The sequence below is a fragment of the Lonchura striata genome, chromosome 3 (genome assembly GCF_046129695.1).
Source record: "Lonchura striata isolate bLonStr1 chromosome 3, bLonStr1.mat, whole genome shotgun sequence".
Lineage (NCBI taxonomy): Eukaryota > Metazoa > Chordata > Aves > Passeriformes > Estrildidae > Lonchura > Lonchura striata.
In genome coordinates, this window is record NC_134605.1 from 64,203,014 (window position 1) to 64,227,931 (window position 24,918).

At 38.6% G+C, this 24,918-nt stretch overlaps 1 protein-coding gene across 2 annotated transcripts; it reads right to left on the minus strand.

Moving 5' to 3' along the window:
• Nucleotides 1–7,842: 7,842 nt before the first annotated feature.
• On the minus strand, nucleotides 7,843–17,109 carry GJA1 (gap junction protein alpha 1). Of its 2 annotated transcripts, none has more exons than XM_021547096.3 (2): nucleotides 16,839–17,109; nucleotides 7,843–10,925 (listed from the first exon to the last, which is right to left on the minus strand). In XM_021547096.3, exon 2 carries the CDS (start codon nucleotides 10,911–10,913, stop codon nucleotides 9,768–9,770), a length of 1,146 nt encoding a protein of 381 aa, XP_021402771.1. In that variant the 5' UTR covers nucleotides 10,914–10,925; nucleotides 16,839–17,109; the 3' UTR covers nucleotides 7,843–9,767. The 2 variants fall into 2 exon arrangements, with proteins under 2 accessions (XP_021402771.1, XP_021402770.1); XM_021547095.3 differs by having other exon boundaries at nucleotides 7,843–10,929; nucleotides 16,839–17,108.
• Between the last annotated feature and the right edge of the window lie 7,809 nt (nucleotides 17,110–24,918).

Here is a 24,918-nt window from a genome sequence, read left to right on the forward strand (position 1 = left end):
TACCTGACCACTGAGTAGAGGTAAAGAAAAAAGGAGCAATGTCAGATAAATAATAAAAAAATAGGGCCAAATGAAGGTTCGGCAGGGAATGAAAGTGTGAAAAGCACAGCTGTACATATGGCTTTGAAAATGAGAAGTCTGGATCTGCAAAAAAAAAAAAAAAAAAAAAAAAACAAAGTAGGATGAGTTCCCTCCTCATACCTTTGAAGTGTTTGCGTGGACATTTTTCCTCAGTGTGGCTGTATACTGCCTGGCAGAATTGTGAAGCAAACCACATTTCTCTGCTCAGATATGTATTCATCATATGTTTCAAAAGTGCAGTCAGGCCCAGAGAAACTTCATGAATTCCTGGAGACTCTTAAGCTCTGAGTGTCTCACCTCCAACACTTTCCACACTCTAAGCTTGAATTTAAAGTTCCATTATTGTTGCATATGGGAAGATCACAGAACATCTACTTTGGTGTAACTCTTTCTTTTGAAACATCCGTTTTCCGGCTGTCACCTTTTTTCCTACACCACCTCTCATGTAGCTGTGCCTTGTCACTCCCTTTCCTTCCTCCTGCTCAGAGACCTGCAGCTCCACCACTGTAAAAATAGCTGGTGTGGAAGGCTAACTGCTTTTACTACAGAAATGAAACAGCTGTGATTGCTTGAAATCTGGAAGGACTACCCAAATTATTCATCTCACTGCTCTTCCCCAGCCCTTTTCTTTGTTTTGCTGCTTTTCCAAAACATTACTTCTTGTTTATATAATTGTTGTATAGTGGCAGTGTTGATGAAGCTGTACTGATGCACCACAGGAGAGAGAAAAGGCAGCTTTAGTAGGTACTTTTCATGCTCTTGAGGTCATGCACTGACTTTCCTTAAGAAATCCAAGAGTAGCTAAAAAAAAGCTGAATGTAACATACACCAAGAATACATTTCAATTAAAACTAATGGAATAAGGAGTAAAAATAAAAGCAAAGAGTCTGAGTCCAAACCATCATTCATCAGTAAAACCCTCATTCTGACATATGGTTATGTTTATGGTTTTGTGTGATATTTAAATATAACAGGGAAGAACACCAATTTTTAAAAAAGAAACAGTGATCTTAAAATGGAGCAGAAATCAAGACATATTCATTAACTGCACGGGAAGCAGAGCTGCTTCTGCCTGTTCAGTAACTCTGCCTGATCACAACTTTAAAAATTACTCTCAAGATTATTCTTCATTTGACCATTAATATATGCAATGATGTAAAATTGTGTCCTTTTGTCCTATAGAATCTTCCATAAGAAGAATTTATTTGGAAAGGGCAAATAAAGCACAGTAGGTTTTCTACTGAGAAAATAAATGCTAGGCAGTGTACTGTGTGAGGCAAGTAAAAATTAGTAATGTTAAGAGATATTACAAGCATCCTTTATACAAAAATGCTCTGTTCCTCTACATTCTTTTTCTCACCAGTTTGAACAGACTCTTACTGCTTTTTTTTTTTTCTTCTCTTTTCTTAATGGTGTATTTTGAAAAGGCTGTTTACAAATTTATGTTGGGATAATAATCTCCAGAAAATGCCAAATTGATTTAAAGAGCAAACCCCTGGACATTGGTAAGAACCTGTTATAAGCTCACTGGAAATACTTGAAAAAATACTATGATATTAAAATTGTATTTGTCAATTGCCAATGGCAAACTCTAGATAAATTGTTCCCATGTAATCTCATTGAAGTTTGTAAAAACTCATTTAATGTTATATTTATTGTGTCTGCATCCCTTCTGGATTCATCAAATAAAAACTTTTTAAATTAAAAAAATTTATATATTCTAGTTACATGAATATGAAGATTCCATGCAATGAGATAATCTTCCTGTGATCTTCTGCCAGCTTGACTGAGACATAGTTCAAGGTAAAATGTGTTTAGAGATCTGAAGTAGTAGATTACCAGCAAAGAAAACATTCCTGTTTCCTTATCATAGGGAGACTGGCTTCCGGCTGGTTGTGGATCCTCCTCCTGTGTGAAGTGTTAAAATATACTTGTTCAGCATTTTAAATTTCTTTTAGTAGTGATATGGAGGTTATGTATGGTCTCTGTGACTGTTCAGATTCCATCTTTGACTCTCACAGTGGGTAGTACTGGAGCTCATGCAGCATTGTCAGTGATGACTCCATAGCAAACTAATTATACAGGGTTCTTAAAGTGCTTTGAAGATGAAAGGCACTGTATCAGTGCAACTCCAGGTATGATTATTATTACTGTTTATATAGCATACATAACCATTAGTGGGAGCCTAGATTTGAGTTCCTTTAGGACTAAGGTGGGAGGAAGATTTGGACAAACTCCATGTCCTGACACTTTCACTGCACCTGGTTATGGTAGATAACTAGAATTCTGTGTACCTCTACTATCTTCTTTATTTGTAAAACAGTATGAAAAAAAAAGTGATTGAAGCAAATGTGGGCTCCTATGAGGTCAGGTACAAAATTCCTTCCTAAGCTGTCAGGCAAAACTTGTAGTAGTTAGCATTCATTCTAAATACATGAAATAGGAGATAAAACAGCTTGTTAATTAATAGATATTTAATAGAGCAGGTTCTTCTAAGGTATTTGAGTGGTCCCCAGCACATGACACAAGGAGAAAAAAAAAATCAAATTGAAAGCTTTTTTAGTACAAAACACTAAATACCTGTGGCATAAGTGATGCAGAAAAGAAGTGGGTGGTGAGAGAAGACAGCTGCATGGAGTGAAGAAGACAACAGAGATTAAGAGGATACTACAGCACATGGTTGAAGCCTCTTTCAGAATGCAGGCATCCTTTCACACCTTTGCATCTTGACTTTTCAGGACAAGGAAGGAGGTTGACTAACTTGCCTTGATTCTATGGGAAATCATATGGGAAACAACCCAGACCCATTTTCTCTACTTGCACACCCTTTGCCATCACCAATTGCCCTATCATTGAGGGATTGAGAACTACAGTCCACACAGCTGGAAAAGTCCACAGAGCTGGAACAACCAAAGTAGAAACAGAAGAAATTCCTCAGAAATTATCCTAGACCTCAGCAAGTTACATAGAGTCAAAGCTGGATCCTCTGTGTGCTCAAAAAAAAAACCCCAAAAAAACAAACAAAAAAAAAAAAAAAAACAAAAAAAAAAAAAAAAAAAAAAAACAAAAAAAAAAAAAAAAAAAAAAAACAAAAAAAACCAACCAACACTACAGGGACTTGAATAAAAGAAGGAACTAAGTAAAGCTCAGAGAAGGGTTTTCATCTCGCATCACTCAACAGAAACTCCTTGTCCTCAGCAGAAGTATGCTAGGTCAGGCCAGGTAGGATTCTTGGCTGAGTAATACTTCTTTGCCTCTACACACAAAACCCAGGTGGCAATCTTACAGTTGGCTATATATTCAGCTTTGAAACGACTATGATGAGTCTCCCAAATATATGGCAGAGTACTCCCAGTGAAACACTTTGAAGTAGTGATGCATAGATAATTTTGAATATTCTCCTTTGAATAGGGAAATTCAAAGTGTAAGCAGAGCCTGTGTTTGGAAGAAGCCTTCCTGTGGAAAGTGTCCTATTATATGTAAATACTACTGAGAATAGCATGCAAATATGGTCATTAGGGAAGGTCTGAATTTTTCCAAAGCAACTTCAATTTTGAGCCAAGGTACTTCAGCCTTCAAAGGCAGCAAACTCTGTGATTCAGCAGAAGCTGAGACTGAAAAGGCCTGTTTCAGCAAGGACCAAGTGGTTTTCAGATGCTAAAGAATCCAGAGGATTTTCTAATGCCTTAAACTATTTTCCCTGCTGCTCTCCTATTGAGTTAGTTGCAGACATGCAAAAAAGAACTACTGCTTAGTCCCTGATTGCAGTGTTTTGTTATCAACTGTGATTGCATTTATTTGCATATTTGTAGCTGCTTCTGTTTTCCAGTATGGAACTTTCACTATAGATGGAAAAAGAAGGAGGGGGAAGAGGATGTAAACACCCCTACCCAAGCTAAGTTCCAGAGAAAATGTTCAGTCAATTGGGATATGAATAATTTTCTAACAAGGATGGGGAGAGACAAAGTTAAGATTTCACTCCCCAGCTGCCTAGCCCAGAAGAGTTAGATGAATGTTATATATTACCCCACACTCTCTTACATAATCCTGCAAAAATTTGACATGGACATCATGTAAATGTATTTCATTACATTAACAGAATTCATGTCTCTTTGTAAAAAGAAACAAACCTTTAGACTACTTTTCATAAATTTGCCTCTAGACCAAATTACAGTAAAAAGACAGTGTGAGGAAATAGTATGATTACACATATTTAAATAGTCACATCCAAAATTTCATAGCTTATACTCATCAGCTTCCCCCTGCAGTTATATAAATGAAAATTAAATGTCATTATATATCTTTATTGGTCTAATCTGTTTATGTTTGATGTTGAAAATAATTTTAGCATTGATTTAAATGACTGAAATCCTGGAACTTATGTGAACATTTTCTGTCAGTTCTAATGGGAAGCATGTCACTGTGGTCTAGGCTTGTTTCAAGGAGCAATTTAAATGTCTGAACATTTTCCCTTTTATACTGGTCTAAGCTCACATGTTTCATTTTGTTGCGGAAATTTCCTCAACACAACAGTGGAGACCTTTTTAAGTGATGGGAGAGGCCACAATCCCCAAAAAGCCATTACTTCTCACCAGTGACTCCCCTGGCTGACTCCCCTGACAGTGTCACTAACCCAGTACAGGCTGTCCCACGTTCTCTGCCTCCAACACTCAGCTTCTCCAGCACTTACAAGGAGTTAAGGCAAAATCATCAGTGTAAAAACATGTCTGCCTTTGTCCAAGATGCTTTTGCAATGTAAATGCCAGAAAACTAGGAAGCTGGATGCAGCATTTTGGCTACCATGTGGAAACAGTGAGAGCAGCCATTTTAGAGGAGGCTGGTTTTACCACATTACTGACCAGCTGGATCTATTTAAACTGTTTATATTCATGGTATCCATTGATAATGCTCAATATGTTTACATCCACATTGTCTGTATTGCTTCATAGGGTCTTTGGTAGTGTGGTAGTGCTCCAGGTTAGGAAGTATTTAAGATACATTTAAGACAAGCATTCTGTTTTGTTTTTTTTTTTTCCTTTGTGTCTATCAAAATACCTTTTAAATAAGAACAGGAACAAATAAGCTCTTCCTGTTTCAATCTACTGATGCACTAGCATCATGTAATTTACATCTGACACACTTTTCCAGGACTGGCAGAGTCTGGGTGTGAATATATCCTTGGGCACAGTCAAAAGCACATGATTTAAGCCAGGGAAAGGCAGTCATCATCTTTGCAGAGCTGATTTTGCAGGCCCATATTTCTGGAGAATTATGTTAGAATAAGTTAAAATAGAGGACACTCAAATAGTTTCATGCAATGAGGCAGATGATACATCTAGGTAGTGATTTCTCAGACATGACTTAGGTTTCTGACCTTATTGTCTATGTTGTGAGTAGAAATAGAAGTCATGTAACGAGTAGCTCTGTATCATCAAAGGACTGGATTTTGGCCAGAAAAATCCTTTAAGGGCCATCCATTCCACCTCTGTCTTCTGAGCTCTTTGGCAGATCTAATGCAAATGGCTGGAGAATCATGACTTCTCATGAGCAGCATGAGAAGTCAAGATATCTTCAAGGAGATTATGGTAAATTGAACTATTTGAATAATACAGCACATTAAAAAAATGTATGTCAAGCTCAGTAGAACGCTCAGTCTTGCTAAATTTGGATTAGGAGTAAATAGAAAGGAAAAATTCTACAGGAGGAAGATAAATCCTATTTTCTGCCCTACTTTGTTTAAATTCTTGAAAAGGGAGCAGTGGTAATCATGGAGGAATTACAAGAAAGATTAAAAGTAGAATTCTGTCTCAGCAGAATAGAAACAGGCACCTCCAAAACTTGAGGAGGTTTTGATCTGACATACTCAGAACTCTGGATTAACCAGTCAGGGTAACTTCAGAACTCTTACATCTGACTTGAAAAACTGCTACTTCCATCGCTATTTTTTTTTTTTTTCTCTGTTTTAATCAATAACAAGCTGTAAAGTAAGTCTGAGGGAAAGGTAGAATGGTGGTAGTGTGCAGCTGAGCCAGTGTGCTACTGCTGAGTAGCACAGGAGTGCTGCAGACAGATGTGGGAGATGTGGTTCTGGACAAGTGACACAAGTGCATTGCTTAAAAATTATGGATTTCAGTGCGTGAGGAAGGTAGGTATAGTCACATAATTTGTCCTGGTTCTCAAACTATTACTGTAGTTTCCACTTTAAATATGGAAATAGAATTTCTAAATTAGGAAATAATCTTCAGTGTGTGCTCACAGTATTTAAAAAGTCTTGAAATTACATGATAGGCATATAGATTTTAGGCTGTCTGTAACTTTTCCTTCTAACTTTACTCTTTAAAAACATTTCAAATTACTGGGACAGGGTGGAAGCCTTAAGATGATTTGCCTTTTTTGCAAAATACTGCTACACAAAACATAAACATGATTTTAAAATAATTAACAGGATGTGAATTGAGAAGTGTGTGCTAGCATTGTATCACAGCTTATTTTGTGTCACCTGCAGACAAAGCAAATGCTGCTGCAGGGATGCACTGGGAGAAAGAGCCTAAAGAACTAGATGAATGGCATACAAAATCACGATGACTTTGATGTGTATAATAAATGTCATCCACAGAAATAAATCTAGGTGGGAAAAATAGCCTCTGGGATGTCTTTACCCTACACATGTACACACATGCATTACCACCAAAAAATAATCACTCAGAGAGCTTTGGCATTGAAGCGCTAAATTATTTCAGTTGTCCAAGATGCCCCATGGGACATACCTGACATTCAGACTGTCTAGGAGACACTACATTTTATCTCAGGGTGAGCCCTTCTCTGAATGCTTTGGTGTCCACCTTTCCAAGGGCATGATCCTTACAAAATGCTTGGAATGCCCTTCCATTTGTACAGATGAACAAGGACAAGCCAGCTTAAATATGACTCACTGTTATTATTTAAGGAAAACTTCAAGGAGTCACTCCTTGTGCTGGTACTTTTGTAGTATCTCTCAGAGCTATAAATCCACTACCACTGCTCTGCTTTCCCCTCATCATTACTAATAAGCAGGGGAAGAATTTGGACTTAAAATAACAAGCAAATTTGAAAGTAAAACCTTTTGTGATAATCACGTGACCATTATATTTTAATTTTTCAAATAGAAGGAATTGAACCACCTCACATATAGAGTACAATCCTGAAAAGCCAAGCACTGTATGACTTTATTATTGATGGGGATGTAAAAGGTGAAGTAGGAGAGGAAATATGCAAAATCCCAGCCTTATCAAAATCAGAACCTTTATCTTATTGAGTTTGAAAAAATGAGGTTTTCATTTCAGAAATTGAAACTGTCACTTGAGCAATCTAATAACATAGGGAAATGTAAACTAGAGGCAATTATTTCATAATGTTAAATCTAATCCATATATAAAAATTGCTTGAGAAATTATGTTACAATCTTTTGGGACTGCCATTTTTATAATAGTTTGTAAATAAATAGGCATTTTCTGAGATTTCTAGCAAGATTTGTTCATGCTGAACATTACTTTGTTTCAGGAGTGACAGAGACAATGCTTGTTTTTCCAGTTGTTGTGAGGGTGTCTGAACGTAACCCTGTGGAATTTCAGTTCAAAGCAAATCCAGATGCATTAAATAAAGGATGCTTCTGAAATGCAGAGTGACTGTGGAAAAATGAACAAGGGAGGAATGAGTTTGGATTATCAGACTGAAACTAAAGATATCTATGGACATATGAAACAGTAAAAGACAATTAGAAAATGTATTTATACTAAATTAAAACTTTATTGACTAATGTTCTCCAGACAACATGATCTGACAAACTATGGTTGCATACATGCAATGAAGTTGAAGACAACAGTAGTTTAACATGGAATGTCAAACAAATTAATATAATGTATTAAAGGAACAATTTATCTGTGTTGCTGCAAAATGAAACCAAGCTATGTATTTCCTTGGTCAATCTGTGTTCAGCTAACAGGCTATGCATTTGAAGAAACTGGTAGATTTCTTTAGCATATATTTCAAATAAATTAGCTAGAATTGTACGCTTTAAAAATCCTTTCAACTTCACTTGCATTTCAAACATAATCTAACTGTAAACACTAAAGTTGCTAGAGCCATCTAGAAAGACCTAACTGTCAAACTCAGTGGACACTGCAGTTCAGTAAATGTGAATATTTAGAACAAGAAAAATACCAGTTACTGCAAAAGCCATTTAGGCATATTTTATTATTAATCCAGCACAAAGCACTTCTTCTAAGTTTCTCACATAAAAGACTAAAGCTTGCTTACAGTACTACATCTTCTATCATTCAAGCATCATAATTACCTATCAGGGAGATTGGCTAGATGACCTAATGGGTCTTTTCCACCCCTAACTTCTACAAAAGAAAATCATTCATGCCAGCAAGAACATGTTTCGCTACATCTTGGGCTTGATCCTGCAGATTTGTTGAGGCAAAACTCCCAACAACTTGAAAGAGAGATTTTCCAGAGCAAGACATCCAGGATTACGCCCTTTAGATTTTTTTTTTTAATTTATTTTAAAAAGAGCATCCATTTAGGATACATGGAAAATATTTTATAGAATTAAAAAAATATAACAACCTGTGCTTCACTTACATTGAAGGAACCAGAGAATGTAAACACCATAGTGGCCCAGATCTTCACAACATCCATGAGAATGTGTCAACTGCAAGTAACCTGTGTGCGTTTATTTCTCAGCCTATGCTTCTGAGGGTGTTTTGTGTATACCTTTACCTCCACATCCACACACATACGTACACCCTTAGTGCACATAAAGGTATGATAAAATTCACTAAAGGCAGTTGCTTGCTTGTCTTGATGCATAAATCTGCAAGTGGCAGCAAACTGTGTTTCATATAATACTAAAGGGACTCTACATAAGTAGCAGGACACAAGTATTGCCATGGGCAAGACTGTGTCGTTGCTGGTTCCGCATGTGGAGCCATCCCATTTACGCACATCACAAAATATACCTGCATGAAGGGCTGGAAGAGCAGGTGACCAAGGTATTTCTTGGTGGGCCATGCCTGAAATTTGAATTGAACGACTCAAAGACTGTAAATTGTCCTCACAGGAGCCTTCCAACAGCCCAGAGGACCATGTAGGAAAGTTTACCTTCAAAGTGCACTTTCTAAGACTGGAATGTTCTTGACAGGGAAATGATCAGAGGCAATCCTGGACTTTTTTGCATGTTGAATAGGAAAAATGTTTTCATCTTCAGGTAGCACTTCACCCTGATAAATGTGAGTTCAGTTATTATTGGGTTTTAGTATTACAGAAGAATCTTTAGAAACAAACATGATAGTACACACATACACATACACTCAGATATTTACAGCCTTTCTAGAAAAACAGCCCTTTACCTTAGTACTACATTTTTCTTTTTTTTTTTTTAGTATTTAAAATTCTTTAAACCAGCTACATTAAATATCAATGTGTACTGTACCACCCCACACCAACCCCACACCCCCCAAAGAACCAGCAAGTATTTTAAAAGTTTGTTTGCTTGTTTGTTTTGCTTTTTTTTTCTTTTATGACTGTTAAAATCTCCTGCTTGAGACTGTTAAGTACCACCTCCACTGGAACAATATATCAGCACTGACGGCATCTTCCAATGCACGTCGTTTCGTAGCTGAGCAAGTACTGCATCAAGAAGCTTAGATCTCCAGGTCGTCAGGTCGAGGCCTGCTGCTGGCTCGGCTGCTGGCTCTGCTGGGAGGCCTCTGGTCTACAATGGTGAGGGGCTGCAGCTCATGTCCCGACGCCAGTTTTTTCGTGTTCTGGTGCTCATCGGAGAAGTCGAAGGGCTGGGCGTGCGAGTTGGAGATGGTGCTGCCAGCCTGCCCCATTCTGTTCTGCTCCGCACTGTAGTTGGCCCAGTTTTGCTCGCTGGCTTGCTTATTGTAATTACGACAGGAGGAGTTGTTCCTGTCTCCAGTAACAAGCTTGTACCCTGGGGGAGACATGGGAGACAAGGGGGCGGTCGGTGAAGAGCAGCCATTGTAATAAGCATATTTGGGGGAGCCACAGTCCTTGGAAGGGCTCATGGCACCGCTGTGGGAGTAGGGGTCGGTTTTCCCTTTCACACGATCCTTTACACCCTTGAAGAACACGTAAAAAAGCTCAATGATGTTCAAGGCAAGAGACACCAAGGACACCACCAGCATGAAGAGGATGAAGATGGTTTTCTCCGTTGGACGGGAGAGGAAACAGTCCACTCTGTGTGGGCATGGGTCTCGCTCACAGGTGTAGATGGCATTCAGGCTAAACCCGTAAATGTACCACTGTATCAGCAAGAAAGCCACCTCGAAGACAGATTTAAACAGGATGCTGATGATATAAGTACGGAGCAGTCCCCCACGCATCTTCACTTTGCCATGCTCTTCGATCCCATACTTGAATTTCTTAATTTCTATTTGCTTGAGATGCATATCCACATTCACACCATCATTTGCCACTACTTTAAGCTCTTCTTCTCTTTTGTTCAGCTTCTCTTCTTTCCTCATTACATAGAACACATGTGCCAGGTACAAAAGGGTAGGTACAGACACAAATATGATCTGCAGAACCCAAAAGCGTACATGGGAGATGGGAAAGGACTTGTCATAGCAGACGTTCTCACAACCAGGCTGTTGAGTGTTACACCGGAATGCAGACTGTTCATCTCCCCAAGCAGATTCAACTGCTGTTCCCAATAACAAGATTCGGAAAATGAAAAGGACAGACAGCCACACTTTCCCTCCTGCAGTAGAATAGGCTTGAACTTTGTCAAGAAGTTTTCCTAAGGCACTCCAATCACCCATCTTCACAGGATGCTGGCTAAACAAGAACACAAAGGAAAAAAAAAATAGCAAGGGTTAAGTCAGAGCTTTAATACCTTTGACACACTAAATCACTGATCAATGCTAATAGAGCAGCAGTGTCAGCTTTGTTGTAATTAATGTATTTTACAAAATCTGAAGAGAAACTGGAGTTTTAGTAAGTCTGCAGGTGAAGTGGGAAGTCAGGGAAACTGAAAAGAGAGTAACATATAATGTGTCAGAGCACAATTGAAAAAGTTCCTAATTTCACTCCAGTTTTCAGGAAGCCCATGATAACCCTCAGTGACCACTGTGGTTGGCTCAGCTTCCTTGATGGCAGCCTCAGTTCAGTGACCTACACCTGCCTCAGGCGAAAAAACAGCTGTGACACACAGCTGAAGCAGGGTGTTGAATAAGTAGTAGTGCTGCATAAATATGCTAGAATATATGAAAGATTTCTCAGTCTTTCAGATACTAAAAAAGCAAACCGCAGTATAACCCAAATACAATAGGTTGCCTTAAGTTAATATTAGGGTCACATACCCAAAGTTCTACCTTTGCAAAATACACATAGTTTTTTCTACACAGCAATATTACACTGAGCTTCTGCCTGTAACTTCATAGCATGTAACACATTTAAGGGTATAGCTCCTAATGATGCCAAGTTTATACTCTACTAAACTTCAGAAAAAGCATTTGCTGCCTAAATTAAGCTTATACATTAGGATTTGCATCACAAAGATCAAAGAAAGCATTCTTTACCTATTGTTTTATGAAGGAACAAAAAATTGCAAATACATGAAACACAGCTAAGATTGTGTTACCATATTGGAGGAACTGGTTTCCTGTTTATCTGTGATTTGCGTAATTCATTGGAGTTTCAGGTTTGTATTTGCATCTTTTTGTATGTAAATTCCTTCTTTGTTTAGAAAGGAAAAGATTTAGCAGGGAAAAAAAAGGTAAATATGCTCTGTTTGTAAGGCGACTCCTGGCTTGCAATTTACATTCCAAGTGTTGAACACTGCAAGTTTAAAGTGTCTTTCCTGACTTGAGTTTTGAAGTGTGGTTTCTGGGACACAGACAGCTTCTCAGGATATCTGGAAATACACAGGATGACATAAAAGAAATGAAATAATTTGCTTGATAGTCTAGATTCCTAGGAAAAACAAATTTCACTATAGATTTTTATCAAATGGAGAATGGCAATCTTATTAAAACTTATGTTTTAACTTGCCTGACATGAAAAAAGCATGAATCACATGAAATCAGGAACTTAAGAGGAAAAATAATCATGAAGTTTCCCTTTTAATGTTAATGCTGCTGGGCACAGATATTTGTTCCATGGATGCTGAGTAATCCCTTCCTGGTATTAATAGTTTTGATACTGTCCAAATTATTTCCTCCCAACTGCATCATGGATATATTCCCTAGTGAAGGTCATTTATAGAATACACGCTTTTTGGAGAATTAATAAAATGGGAAATTTTAGCACCAAGGAGACTTGCTTTCAAGAAGCGGTGAGTCACTGGGAACACAAGACTGTAAATCTGGCAATCTCAAACATAACAATAGATGCCAAATAAAAACACACCATTCCTGCTGCCGACCCTGAGAGAGTAATGGGAGACGAGTGTACTCGCTCTGATAGCTCTGAGATGCCAATTATCTTTGAACCCCTGAAAAATATGCCAGGGCCATTTCCTCCTCTGCCTTAACAGCTGGCTCTGAAGTTCGGCCACTGCAGCCTGTTGACCCTTCCTCATGTAATTAGTTCCTCTCATGAATGAAGCCCCATCAAAGGATCGGGCCTTTTAAACTTTCAAACTTTTAAAACTGGAAGACTCTGCTGGGAGGAGCAAACAGAGCATGTTTGTCTCTGACACATCCCCTCAGCCCCACCAGCTTTCATCCTTCCCAGAAAAACTGAGTTTGTCTTTTTGGGCTGGAGTGGCAGGGAAGGAGTCAGGCAGAGAAGTGCAGAGGTCCCTGGAAAGGCTGGAATGAAATGTGACCACGTTCCTCCTCAGGCAGGGATTGTTAAAACAGAACAGCCTGTGACTATACAACATGTGAAGTCTGTTTCAAAGGCAAGCTATTTGCTCCATGTCCGAGTGCAAGGAGACAGAAGGAGCCTTTTTCAAGTAACAGCTTCTTGATTTAATTAGTCAGCTTTCCAGTGACTAGAAACTATTGGGTTAACAGACTTTCTTCAGACTCAACGTACTTTTTTTTTACTGTCTAAATGTTATTGCAGATTGAAAGCCTGATTAAGAAAACAGAGGTTATGTTATTTCTAGGCAGTTATGTGTTGTTTGTTTTCTAATTACACTCCTCTCTGGTTCATTAATGCAATATGATTTACTTCAGTTTTGACCTACTTAATCCCACACCTGCAATATTTGGAGAATTTACTCCCTATTTTTTTAATTTGCTTCAGCATGCAAAATTGCTAAGTTTCATTTGTGTCCGCTGGCAATATAAACTCCAGGAGGAAACATTCCATGCTTGAATTACTCATACATAGTTCTGAAAAGCAACTTTTTAAAAAAGAGATCAGTTACATGCTAGCCTTCGCCAGTGATAAAAAAACCCACATCAATTCAAAACATTGTACTGTTAATCAGATAACCTTGTGGTGGCACGAATATATTATTCCTTTTCTTAAGTGGATTCCATTGCTTTATGAAATACAGTACTTTGCTTTGTTGTAGAGAAAATTCATTCATCGGATCTAACTTGTTTACTTTCAGGGCACTGAAAGACCAGTTTTATTAAGCGATTACAAATCTGTTTACCAGGTATAAAAAGAGGTTTTGTATCAAACAGGTACTTAAGTATTCTAGCTTTGTAATTAGTTTGAAATGGTTGGCAGACAACCTTTAAAAATAGCTCTTTAGCTTTCTGGACTTTAGCTTGTTTTAACACTTCTAAATACCTTAAAGGACTCCACTGAATGACACAGGCTGGCCTATTGAATTCATAAAAATTCAGTACTTCAGGAGTTTAAGGATATGGCTGATGATGAGTACGTGCATTTCATGAGTTCCTACTGATTAATGCTTTACAGGATCATAACCTTCTCTGAGGCAGACTAATGCTGGCCTAGCATTAAAATCCAGCAGTCTTTAAAAGATGGATTTCTTCCAGGTCCTACTGTGTGTGGGTAAAGGCAGGATAAAAAACCCATAGAGCAGCAGGAGATCTGACAACATTCATCTGCATGGGTTTAGGATGACCACATATATAAGACATTTGATTTGTAAGCCACAATTAAGAAATTCTAGAACTATTTTTTATGGATGGCATTCATCACGTCATCTGGTTCATATTTTCCAAGAAGAATAATGCAAACTCAGTGCTGTGGTAATGTCCTAGGTCTGACTACAGTGATAGAAGATCACATGCCAGTGGATGGAAGAGCAGCAAGGCTTAGATTGGGTTCTAAAGTGGGATTGTGCAGCTGAAGTAATTTGGAAACAGGCCAAAGCTTTGGTTTTCCAACTTTTTCTATCTTTTTATTTGTGCTCACACACACCTAAACAACAAAAGAGAAGACTCTGGACCTTGAACATAAATCAGCTTGAGCATTTCCCAAAAATAACATGCATCGCAGAGAAAGAAGCTGAAATGTACAACTCATTGGGTTTGGACCTGTTGGAACAGGGAAGGCTAGTTTTCCAAAATCTTATCAAATGCCTTGCAGACATTCCCTTGGGAGGATGTAGTTCATATATAGGTCTGCAGATGACCTTCGGTTCACTTCATGCACCGGACAAAGGTTACACACAAAATGGTTGCAGTAACTAGAATCTAAAGTGTCACAACTGTGGTTTTTCCTTTGGCTGGTGGTGAGTCACTACCAGATCTACTTCTTAGCTTATGGCTTTCCCATTTTGTACCCTCCATACCTAATTTAATTTTAAAGCACATTTGCAAAGGCAACTGTAAGCACTTCCTTAGATGTTCCCTATTTGTACAAGACAGGTCTATCCTCTGTGTTAATGCTCAGATTCATCCTGCTCCTGACTCACTTTGGAATTAAGGGAGGAACACTGAATTCCCTGAGGGGGCCTCAGGCCCTCTGATGCTCCTGCTTGAGGATCTTGAAATCTGGATATCTAAATACATAAATGGAATAAACATCAGCCCAGGTGCCTCAACACCAGACAAATTCAGTGAGTTACATGGGAAGGAGATACCAGAGACTGGGGGAAAGAGAGCAATGTATCTGATGAAAGAGATGCATTGCTCAATGTCCTCTAACCTTCCCCATGCCCACAGGAATCCTTGGCCCTGGTTCATTGCAGAGACAAATAAAATTAATCTCTTGGGCTTGCATAATATGAGAGCTGAGATAACTTTAGAGTGTTGAATCTGTCTGCGCTCCTGTGTGTGTTAGCATTCAGCTTTATGTTGCAAATCAAATCCCTTGTATCCATCCCTCTCTTCCCTCTCCTGATCCCAGCCTGCCCCTTGCCTTTCTGCCATTCGGGTGCTTGTTAGGTATCGTGGGTCAGCGCCAGTGTTTGGCTTTGAAGTTTCTGAAGGAAACACTTCAGTAAACATCCCAAAGACTAGAGGCTTAAATTCTGCCGTGTAGTGTGCTGTCCAGATGTTAAAAATGGCAGGATGAAAGCTTCACGCAAGTCCTCTAACTCACTCCCTATGCACACACACACACACACGGGGACAGACGTCAAGCAAAAGGTGTCCATATCCCGTTTTTGTGCTCATTACCAGGGTTTTCGTCATAGGCATCATGTACAAAAATTAAATCCTCAGAGGAAATACGCAGCTCCATGATGCTTGCCGGTTATCTCAAGGCAAAATATGAGGACACATATAAGCACACCTTGTTCATGATAAGATAGACTCTCTGCTTCGTCTGTCCTTCAGCTGAAGGCTCTTTTTTTTCCTTCCTCGTGCTGCTTTATAACTACTGGCGAGAAGAAGCAACAACTGCTATAAGGAATCACTCCAAGTCTCACAACATGAAAAGGTTTTTAGGTCTCCAAGAGATGCTGCTCAAGTATTTTTTCCTCTGCATTTTGACAATTAAGTCTTTGAGGTATTATACAGGGAATGTGTCATATGCGGATTATGTACAGTCCTTCCTAGACAACTTTCATTTATATCTACCCAAGACTTTCACAGACATTGCCAACGTGGTAAGGCATATCATGATATCCCACATTCCTCCTCTAAAATCCCTCACTGAGGTTGCTAAAACAGAGTAACTATATACAAACCAGGTTAAAAATCCATATCCCGTGTCTGGATTTTATCACATCTATTTTAAAAGAAAAGGGGAAAAAACTTATCAGGAAGACCACGTGAAAGTCACCACTTCAGTAGCTGCAGCACTTAACAAGGCATCTAATTAAGCTTGCTTTGCTCAAAGCATCAGGCATCAATCAGGATTTCCATATGAAAGCAAAGCGTGCGGGGAAGGAATGGGACGCATCCAAGGCAAGGTCTCCCTGTTACTAATTTCGGGTGCAATTTTGGTACAGCAGAGGAGAGTGAAGAGCACCTCGGCTTTTTCTTTAATGGAGCTGAGATAGCCCGAGAGCAGTGGAGGGGAGAGATCGCCTTTGCCAGCAACAAATCTGCTCAGCCCGGCAGTCACAACTTCCCCGCAGTTCCTCTTTGGGCTGAACAAGGTTACAAGTTGTAAAAGTGTAGCACTTATTGAAACCTATAGAAATGTGTGACAAAAGAAAGAAATAATTCCTCCAAGTTGGAACTTAGATTTTAAGAGAATCTACGCTGTTTAGAGATGTGTGCTTTTAAACAAGTTCAACTTTCAACGCAGTAATACAAAATTCTTAGGGTGGGGAAAAAGAATAAAAGAAAAGAAGCGTTTTCAGAAAAAAAGGAAAAAAAAAGGATACACAAAATGCTGAAAAAGGAAAACTTTCAACTTACCCTTGCTGGTCAGCAGTGAAAATGGATCAGAGCACTTCTTTGGAGGGTTAAACTAAAATGGAAGAGCACGTTCAGTCACTCAGACCTGTCTATTTAAACTTTAAAAGTCTACTGCTGTTTTGTATTTTTCATCCTTCCTTCCCCACTAATGAAAGAAAAGTGCTGATACCTCGTAAAAGTTTTTTTTTTTTTTTCCAACTTGGAACACTGGGAGAGCTTTTAACAAGTTTTCAAGCCTCTGACTGTGCGAGAGGAGGGGAGAGGGAGGGGAGGCAGCCCGGGAGGAGGGGCGCTCTGCGGGCGGGGAGCGCGGAGCTGGGGGAGGAGGAGGGAGAGGATTGAAGGCACAGCAAAAAACCAGCCCGCGGAAAGCCGGAGAGCATGGCAGTGCACTTTGCTGATGCAACAAAACAAACACACGGGCAGGCAGCAGCCGCCCCACAGCCACTGGGGCACCTGGGCGGCGCGGTGACCGGACCCGGGCTCGCCTGAGACAGATGCAACAGGCTGGCTCCCCGGTGTGCGCCTGTTCACCGCAGGGAAAGGCAGAAATGCAGCGAAAGGCATCAATGAGTAACCAGCGTGCACATTCTGCATAGGGGGCTGCAGTCTCACAGCCACCACTCAGGAGAGGAAGCCCTCCCAAGCCTTCTCTGCTTTTTTTGTTGTGAACACAGCCTTGCTTACTGAGGTCAATTTCCTTTACGTGCATAGTACACACCAAGAGCAGCGTGTTTGTTTTCACGCAAGATACACATCACATATTGTTTTACTATTATTTGTGTGTGTATGTGTGCGTGTGTCTGTCCCACGGGAGAAATGAAGACATGATCTCACATTCCAGGAAACTCTTTCCAGGAAACTTCAGAAAATAAAGTATAGTACAGAGAATCAGGCTTCAATAGTGAGAAATGTTCTTAATAATTTTTGAACACATTCTACGGAATAAAAACATGCTTCAAAACTGATCCATGCAATTGGAACAAAACTAATTTGGCTTTGCTCCTGCCTAGACCGTGGTTAAACACTCCTTGAAAAATGCCTTGTCTGTAGAACAGAGATTAATTTATTTTTTATTTTAAGCTCCTCACAAATGGAGTTCTAATTTCATTAGGAATTGGTCTTGTCCTTGTTCATGTCATGGAGTATTAGCTGCTCCATGGGACTTTAGAGCCACTCTAGAAGTGTCCTGGCCAGATAGTTCTGCATAAATTTTCACACTTTGGGTTGTACCAGGCTCACTTGGATTTTAACTCATGTTATTCTCAAGAGCTATTTCTGGGCTCAGTAGCATGGATAAGCGTTTTTTGCTCTTTGAAGGGTATGGAGCTATTCCTAGATAAAGGTCCTCTTTACAGTTTATTTTTGAAACAATTAGTTACATTCTGCAACACAACCTAGATATTGCTGCTTATTTTTCCCAGTCCTTCCCTTCTGTTTTTTCACCCAGATCTCTCCGGAGAAGAGAAGACAAGATCTTTGTAGAAATATACTCAGCAGGGAGCTTTGAAGCGAGGAGCTAAACGCATCCGTCCTGATTCGTGCTCTGGAGCAGTTAATAGCAGCCCACACCGCCTCCTGTTTGACAAAAAGAGATAGTACACTACAATGCACACCTTCCATTCCCCTTCTTCCAGCTGCAAAGAAAAACAGTTTGCTCGTTTCCTCTTTTTCCTTTGATAGTGGCTATTAGTTTGTTAGTTTTGAGTTTCTTTTCCCCCCCTCTTGTTTTTACAGTTGTCCAAGCCATATGGCAGAAAGAAACTTCATGAAGGTAGTTTTCAGGTTGCCTTTTCTCATCACATTAAGGGGGAATTAGAGTTTTGTGCCTCACAGACTGTGGGCCCTTCTTGAGAATTGATAAATTGTAATATACAAACCATAGCATTTCACTGTCTTCACGACTGTGGTATAGACAGTAAGCAGTGTACACATAGGTCTCCTGCTACTATCTGTTCTGGAGCAAAGTATAAAACTCTGTCAACATGACTATGCGGGTAAATGTTGAGACATTGAGGATATTTTGGATGTCGTGTATGTTGGTACTGAAAAAAATTGCCCCTTAGGAAAGCAGAATTATGCCACAAATAAACCCTTGAATTATAACATGCAAGAATACAAAGCTATCATTCCCTGTTGAAGCTGGCAAGATCAAAAGATCACAGGGTCCAGCTTGCCAGATCTTGCATTTTCCCATTATCTTCCAGTACAGGCTCTGCAATTTTCCAAATATTATGGTTTTGAAGGAAGGAAGAAGTATTTCTCCACTTAGAGAAATTCTCCACTAAAACTCCTGGCATTTGTGAGAAGCCCAGCAATCTTAAAACCCAGTTTGGAAAACTAAAATGTGTACATAAGTAACAAGGGAAGAATGGGTTTGCAGCCATATTAAGTATAAGACTTGCTTTTGCTATGGCATTATCTACATGCAAAAGGGAAAGGTTTGCAAGTCTCCACTGTGATACTGTGTAGAATTGGGAAGGACTATTATCTGTCCTGATAAGAATTACTTGGAAATGTTTCTTAGAGTTTGGAAATATGTCTTCATGATCACATTTTAAAGCCTATTACCAGAACATATCCAGCCTCTGGTGATGCAATGATCTATCATTTCACAAGGTTATAAGAAAATCTCACATTCCTTTGCTTGCAAGGGAAACGATTGTTTCAGATGATCAAATGTGACACACACAACCCTTCTTCAGCTGAAAGTGTGTTCAACAGGAAAGCACAGGAGTGTCAGATCTGAGATGTTTGCAAATATGTCCATAATTATGGACTAACAGAGGGGTAAGAAGATCACAGGTTTGAAGCCTTGAATTGTATAAGACAGGTTCTTTTCACATTAAAAAAATAAACATTTTGGTGCATTGAACTGTCTGGGAACTGATGATGTTTTGCCTTTTGGAGCAAACAAAGGGCAAAACAGTTCAAGGACTCCTCCAGAACCCATTTGCCTTTGTTTTGGCAGGCTGCAGCACAATCTATAAGGGCACAGTTGCACCTCAACCCAGGTGCAGTGCTGGAGCGCAGGCTCTGCCAAGTGCACCTCTGAGGCTGAACCTCAGGATGACTTCCACAGTGCTTCTGTCCAGTCTCTGCTGAATCCTCAGCTAAATCAGTGAAATAGTTCAGAGCCCACACTGGCCACTGCTGCTGCTTTTCTATGCAGACTTACCAAAGGAAACTGAAATTTGGATAATTTAGTATTTCCAGCTTTTGGCACATATTCATGGTTAATACAAAACTCACTCCACTGTTTTCTTTGTAGTCATTACCTTAACACAAGTGAAACATTTTATTAAAAAAACCTTTTTTTTCCTCATATTTCTTCCAAATAATCTCTCAATAATTTTTGAGAAACCTGATTCACTAGAAAAGACCTAGTGAATGTTTCATTTGGAAGGCTCTATCCTGTCCTTTGACCATCACCAAATTCCCCATGGATATCAGTGGGGTTCATGGTCTACTTCCAATTCAGCATGTCTGTAATTTGTGGAGCTCTTAAAATGAATCATATGCCTTCACTTGTTTTCAATTTGCTTGCAAAATTCACTTCCCAGTACTTCCATACACAGCACTGTCCTCATCCTGTGCATTTTGAGAGAGGAATCCACAGACCAAGTAACATGAGCTGAATATACAGTAAATAGAAATTAATATACACAGGCAGTGCAGATTTTCTTGCTTTCAAGGTAGCTGTGCAGTAACCCACGTCCCTGGATGGCACATAAGCTTTGGCAGGTTTTCACTGATATCCCTTCTCACACATTTGGCTTTGAAGACAAACTTCAAATAATGAATAATGCGTGGCCCTGTTTCATCCCCTATGGAGGTAAAGGGTAAAGCTTTTCAGAACACCCAAGGAACAATAATGTAGTATTTCATGATTAGCTAAGCATATAAATGTGCAGACTAATGCTTTTTTTTTTTTTTTTTTCACCCAGTGGGTAATTTTTTTGTTTGTTTAAGGAATTTACGTCACGTAGAAATACAACTCAACTTTGAAGTACGTGACCATAATGCACATTCTTTCAGCTGGGGTGACTGGGTTGGAGCCCACTGATGCACTCAGGATGCCCTTGAGTCTGTGGAGCACAGCCATATTCACCCCCTGCCCCAAGTTTCAAAGGGTCATTGCTTCTTCAAAACAGACAGTTAAGGGCAATTGTCATTCTTCAGGGGGGTATCTGGTCCCACTTGGGTGGCCCAGCACATAGCCTATAAGAATATTCTCTTATAATAATTTTAAGGATAGTAATAATAAAAGGAGGATAATCACAAGACTGCCTCTTAGTGAGTTCAACTTCCATTCCTTGTTGAAACTAGTCTCTCAGATTAATTTAATTCCAAGCTAGATATTCCTCAGGGGAAAAGGAGTCTTAGTTGGCATAAGATAGGTTCTGCTCTTACTGCCTGCAAAAGAAAATAATTGCTATTTTAAAAGAGACCCTGCTGCAAAAAAACAGCAGACTGAAGCACTTGAAATGAAAGTGGGAAGCTCTCTGTGACAGATGCCATTGCATCAGAGCCCATCCTAGAGTATGCTCACCATTCTCCCGAAATACATTGCACTGTTGTACAGTCATCTGTCTACAATCTTAGAGTGTTTTATAAATATTATCATAGAATAAGTTACTTTATAGTAGCTTTTTTTATGGACTTGGAAAGTTTGTCATGGAGAATATCAGCAGCTCTTCTGAGTCACAGACAACTCATGGGTCAAGTAGAATGAGAAGCAAAATTTCTCTAAGGTCAGAGTCCATCCTTTAAGACCCAGATTATTCTCTAGATTGTTCTCTAGTTGCATTTTGGAATATCAGCTAGCAGGACAAACAACTGAGTTCCAGTTTCTTTTTAAAATTTATGAGGATCACAGAGAAGGAAAATAAAGTGCTCAAAACTTGGGGTGATTGTTTCCTTCATACCAAGAAAGGTCTCACTTGCCCCTTCATACCACTAAGGTCTCACCACAACTTCATGGAGACACTCAGCTTGTTCACTTTCACATGCTTCATTCAGAAATATGAATTCATTCCTGTGTCATGGATGGAGAAAGGGAGAAGGATAATACATGAAGGCTCAGATGCTCTTCATCTGTGCCAAGAAACTTCTAAACCTCATAAAAGACAGCTTAAACAGCAGAAAAGTGGGGCTGAAAAGGATTTATCCCATGATTATTACTGATTCCAAGTCAATACATCCTCTGAACTAGTTGCCCCTCTAGAAAGACACTAGAAAAGTATTCAAAGAAAGATTGAAGTATGAGTTCACAGATCCTTATGAATTTGGCTCCACCTTCTGTACACAGTGAAAATAAACATGAATTATATTGGATCTTGAATGCCAGGTAATATCTTTCTGTTTATTTTATTTTTCATTTCACATTAAAAAATGCAGCAGTGAGATGGTCTTACAGTATTTTGGGAGCTTTTGTTTCTCTCTGTCAATGGTGGTGTGGATTCCAAGTCCTTCGGTCCCAATGGATGGGAGATTTTAAAAACAAATATGGCCATTTCATATTTTCAAACCATAGAGTAACAGTGAGAAAGTAACATTGTCTTTCACCAAACTGTCTTTAAATTCTTCAGGAGGTCTGGAAATGATGGAATTTATTATCAATGAAATAAAACATCAGGATATGTAATGACGTCTGCTACTTAGTCTTATGGGTAACTGCACAGAAGACAATAAATTTGCACACATAAAGTATTATCCAGCAATATAAATAAAGGTTGTACAACCAAACTACAAAATAAGAATTTTCACAAATGAAAAAAAAAAAAAAAACAGAGTAGGTATGTCCCCAAAATTATTACCCAGCTGAAAATACTTCTGTAACTTTATTGATGAAAAAACTCTTTATTATAAAAAAAAATAAAAAATTGCTCTGCAGTAATCATTGGGCTTTGGATGTTTAGAATAAATGAGCTGTTTTGACATAATTCTAATACTTTTTATCCAGGATTTGAAACAGCAACTGCCTTTCTATGGAAGTCTTAGAAATCTTGCAGAGATTGATGAGTTTTCCACATGTGGATGAACTGAGGGACAGAAAATTTGGCTACTTTCAAAGGAGCAAAGAGGAAATGGGTGAGCTTCCTTCCCCTCAAGAAACCATGCCTTTTTAATCCTGTTCTCAGAATGTCCTCGAGTTTTATTTAATTTTGATTTTTGGTCTTACTTAAGTAATTCCAGATCCACTCATCATTTGAGTGAATTTATTAGTGTAAGACACTATGTTTTACTAAGAGAACAATATTTTTACATTTAGCTAGGCAATACAATTGGTTATAGTGAATTAAACTGAGCTGTTTCAATAATTTAATGAACATTGAAATCTAAGTAAATGGACTTTTTATCTAGAACATGAAAATGAACATTTTTTATTGCTAGTCTACACATTTACATTTAGAAAAATAAAAGTTCTTTTTTTATCAATTCCTACATAGAAAGAAACTAGAATCAATATTTTATAGGCTCTCTCCTCTTATGTCATGCATTAGAATAAAGTGTGTTAATTATAATGGTACATTATAATTGCAACTGTTTGGGTTTTTTTTTTTTTTTTTTTTTTTTTTTGTTTTGTTTTTTTATTCTTCACAAGATTCAAGAATGCTCTTGGGAAGCCTTTTGCTGTAGATACAATTATTTTTAGATTGACATGTGGCTTCATTCACATTTCACTGAGTGACTCTGCTCACTCACCTGGCATACAGACTATGCTGGTCATTTATTTTAAAGTCTTCTGCTCACACACCTGCCAAGGAAACAAAGAGGTTTATCTTTCCTCTCACTTTAAGAGGGTTTTTGCCTGCAGAAAAGAGAAATTTAATGTTATCTAAGAGAATGGGCCTGAAGCACAGTCTTTCAAAAATTTTTTGAAAAATCAAAGGCAAAGGGAGTGAGATGTTCCTGGCTGAAAGGGAAAGGTGCACTTACTGGGCTTCTTGATAGCACCACAGGGGTGTTTGAGGACATGAACATTTCAAGGTTTCCCACTCATTTCCCCTACACCACTCTGTTGCCATTTGTTGTACAGCTGCTTATATGTTGGACAGAATCACTTGAGGAGTATAGTGGCTTCTTTCTTTTGGCAGCCTGCAGGATTAATGGTGTTGAGGACATGAAAGGGTCTGCAAAGAACTAAATGTCAAGAAATTTTACATAAAAGCAAAGTAAAAATTATTAATAGGGTTTACTGCTGATAAAAACACAAATTGATTTAAAATATACTACTAATTAAGGGGTTCCCATAAGAGCAGCTTTGGGAAAACAACTGGAAAATTAATCTACTGGAATTAGCAGTTTCTGTTATAGATTTTCCCAGAAGGGGATGTTCTAGTATAATCCATGAGTCATTTTCTTAGGCAGTAAAGAACATCAGGTCCAGAAATCTGCTTTGAATTTAAATGTGTGTACATTCATTAGTTTAATTTCTCAGAAATTTTTAGATTAACCAAACTGAAGAAGAAATGTAGTCAAGTAACACAGTATATCAGTAATTTAATGACATGTACAAATGATGCGTAAAGAACATAAGAAACCCTGACTTCACAGCTTAGGCTGGAAACTGCTCATTAGTTATTGCCAGCACTGTTCAGCAGACATGAACATAGAGCATAAGGGAAAACATCACATAAAAGATAATCGCTGAAAGCTATTAAAAAATCTAATACAAAGTACATTGTATCAAAAGCATGCTAAAAGCATGTTCAATAATGTGAGAAAAATTAGTTGTAATGTACTGAGCATTAAACTAAGGGTTTTCTTTTATGTGCCATATTTGAATAGTAAAACCCAGCAGCTTTACAAATTTCTGAAGCTGTATTCAAAACAAAAAACTCTCACTTACCTGCCCTAAAAACTGACACCAGTGTATTATCCAAAAACGTAGTTCTTGCACATTTGATCACAATAAAATTCCAAATGGGTACTAATAATCTCAGACTTTTCCATATGTACAGAATATTTTTATAAGATGGAATGCACAAATTAAATCAGTATTGTCATGATCAATGTTATATCTGGCAAATTCTGTCTAAAATCTAAGTAAAAAATGGTAGACAATGCCTGTAAG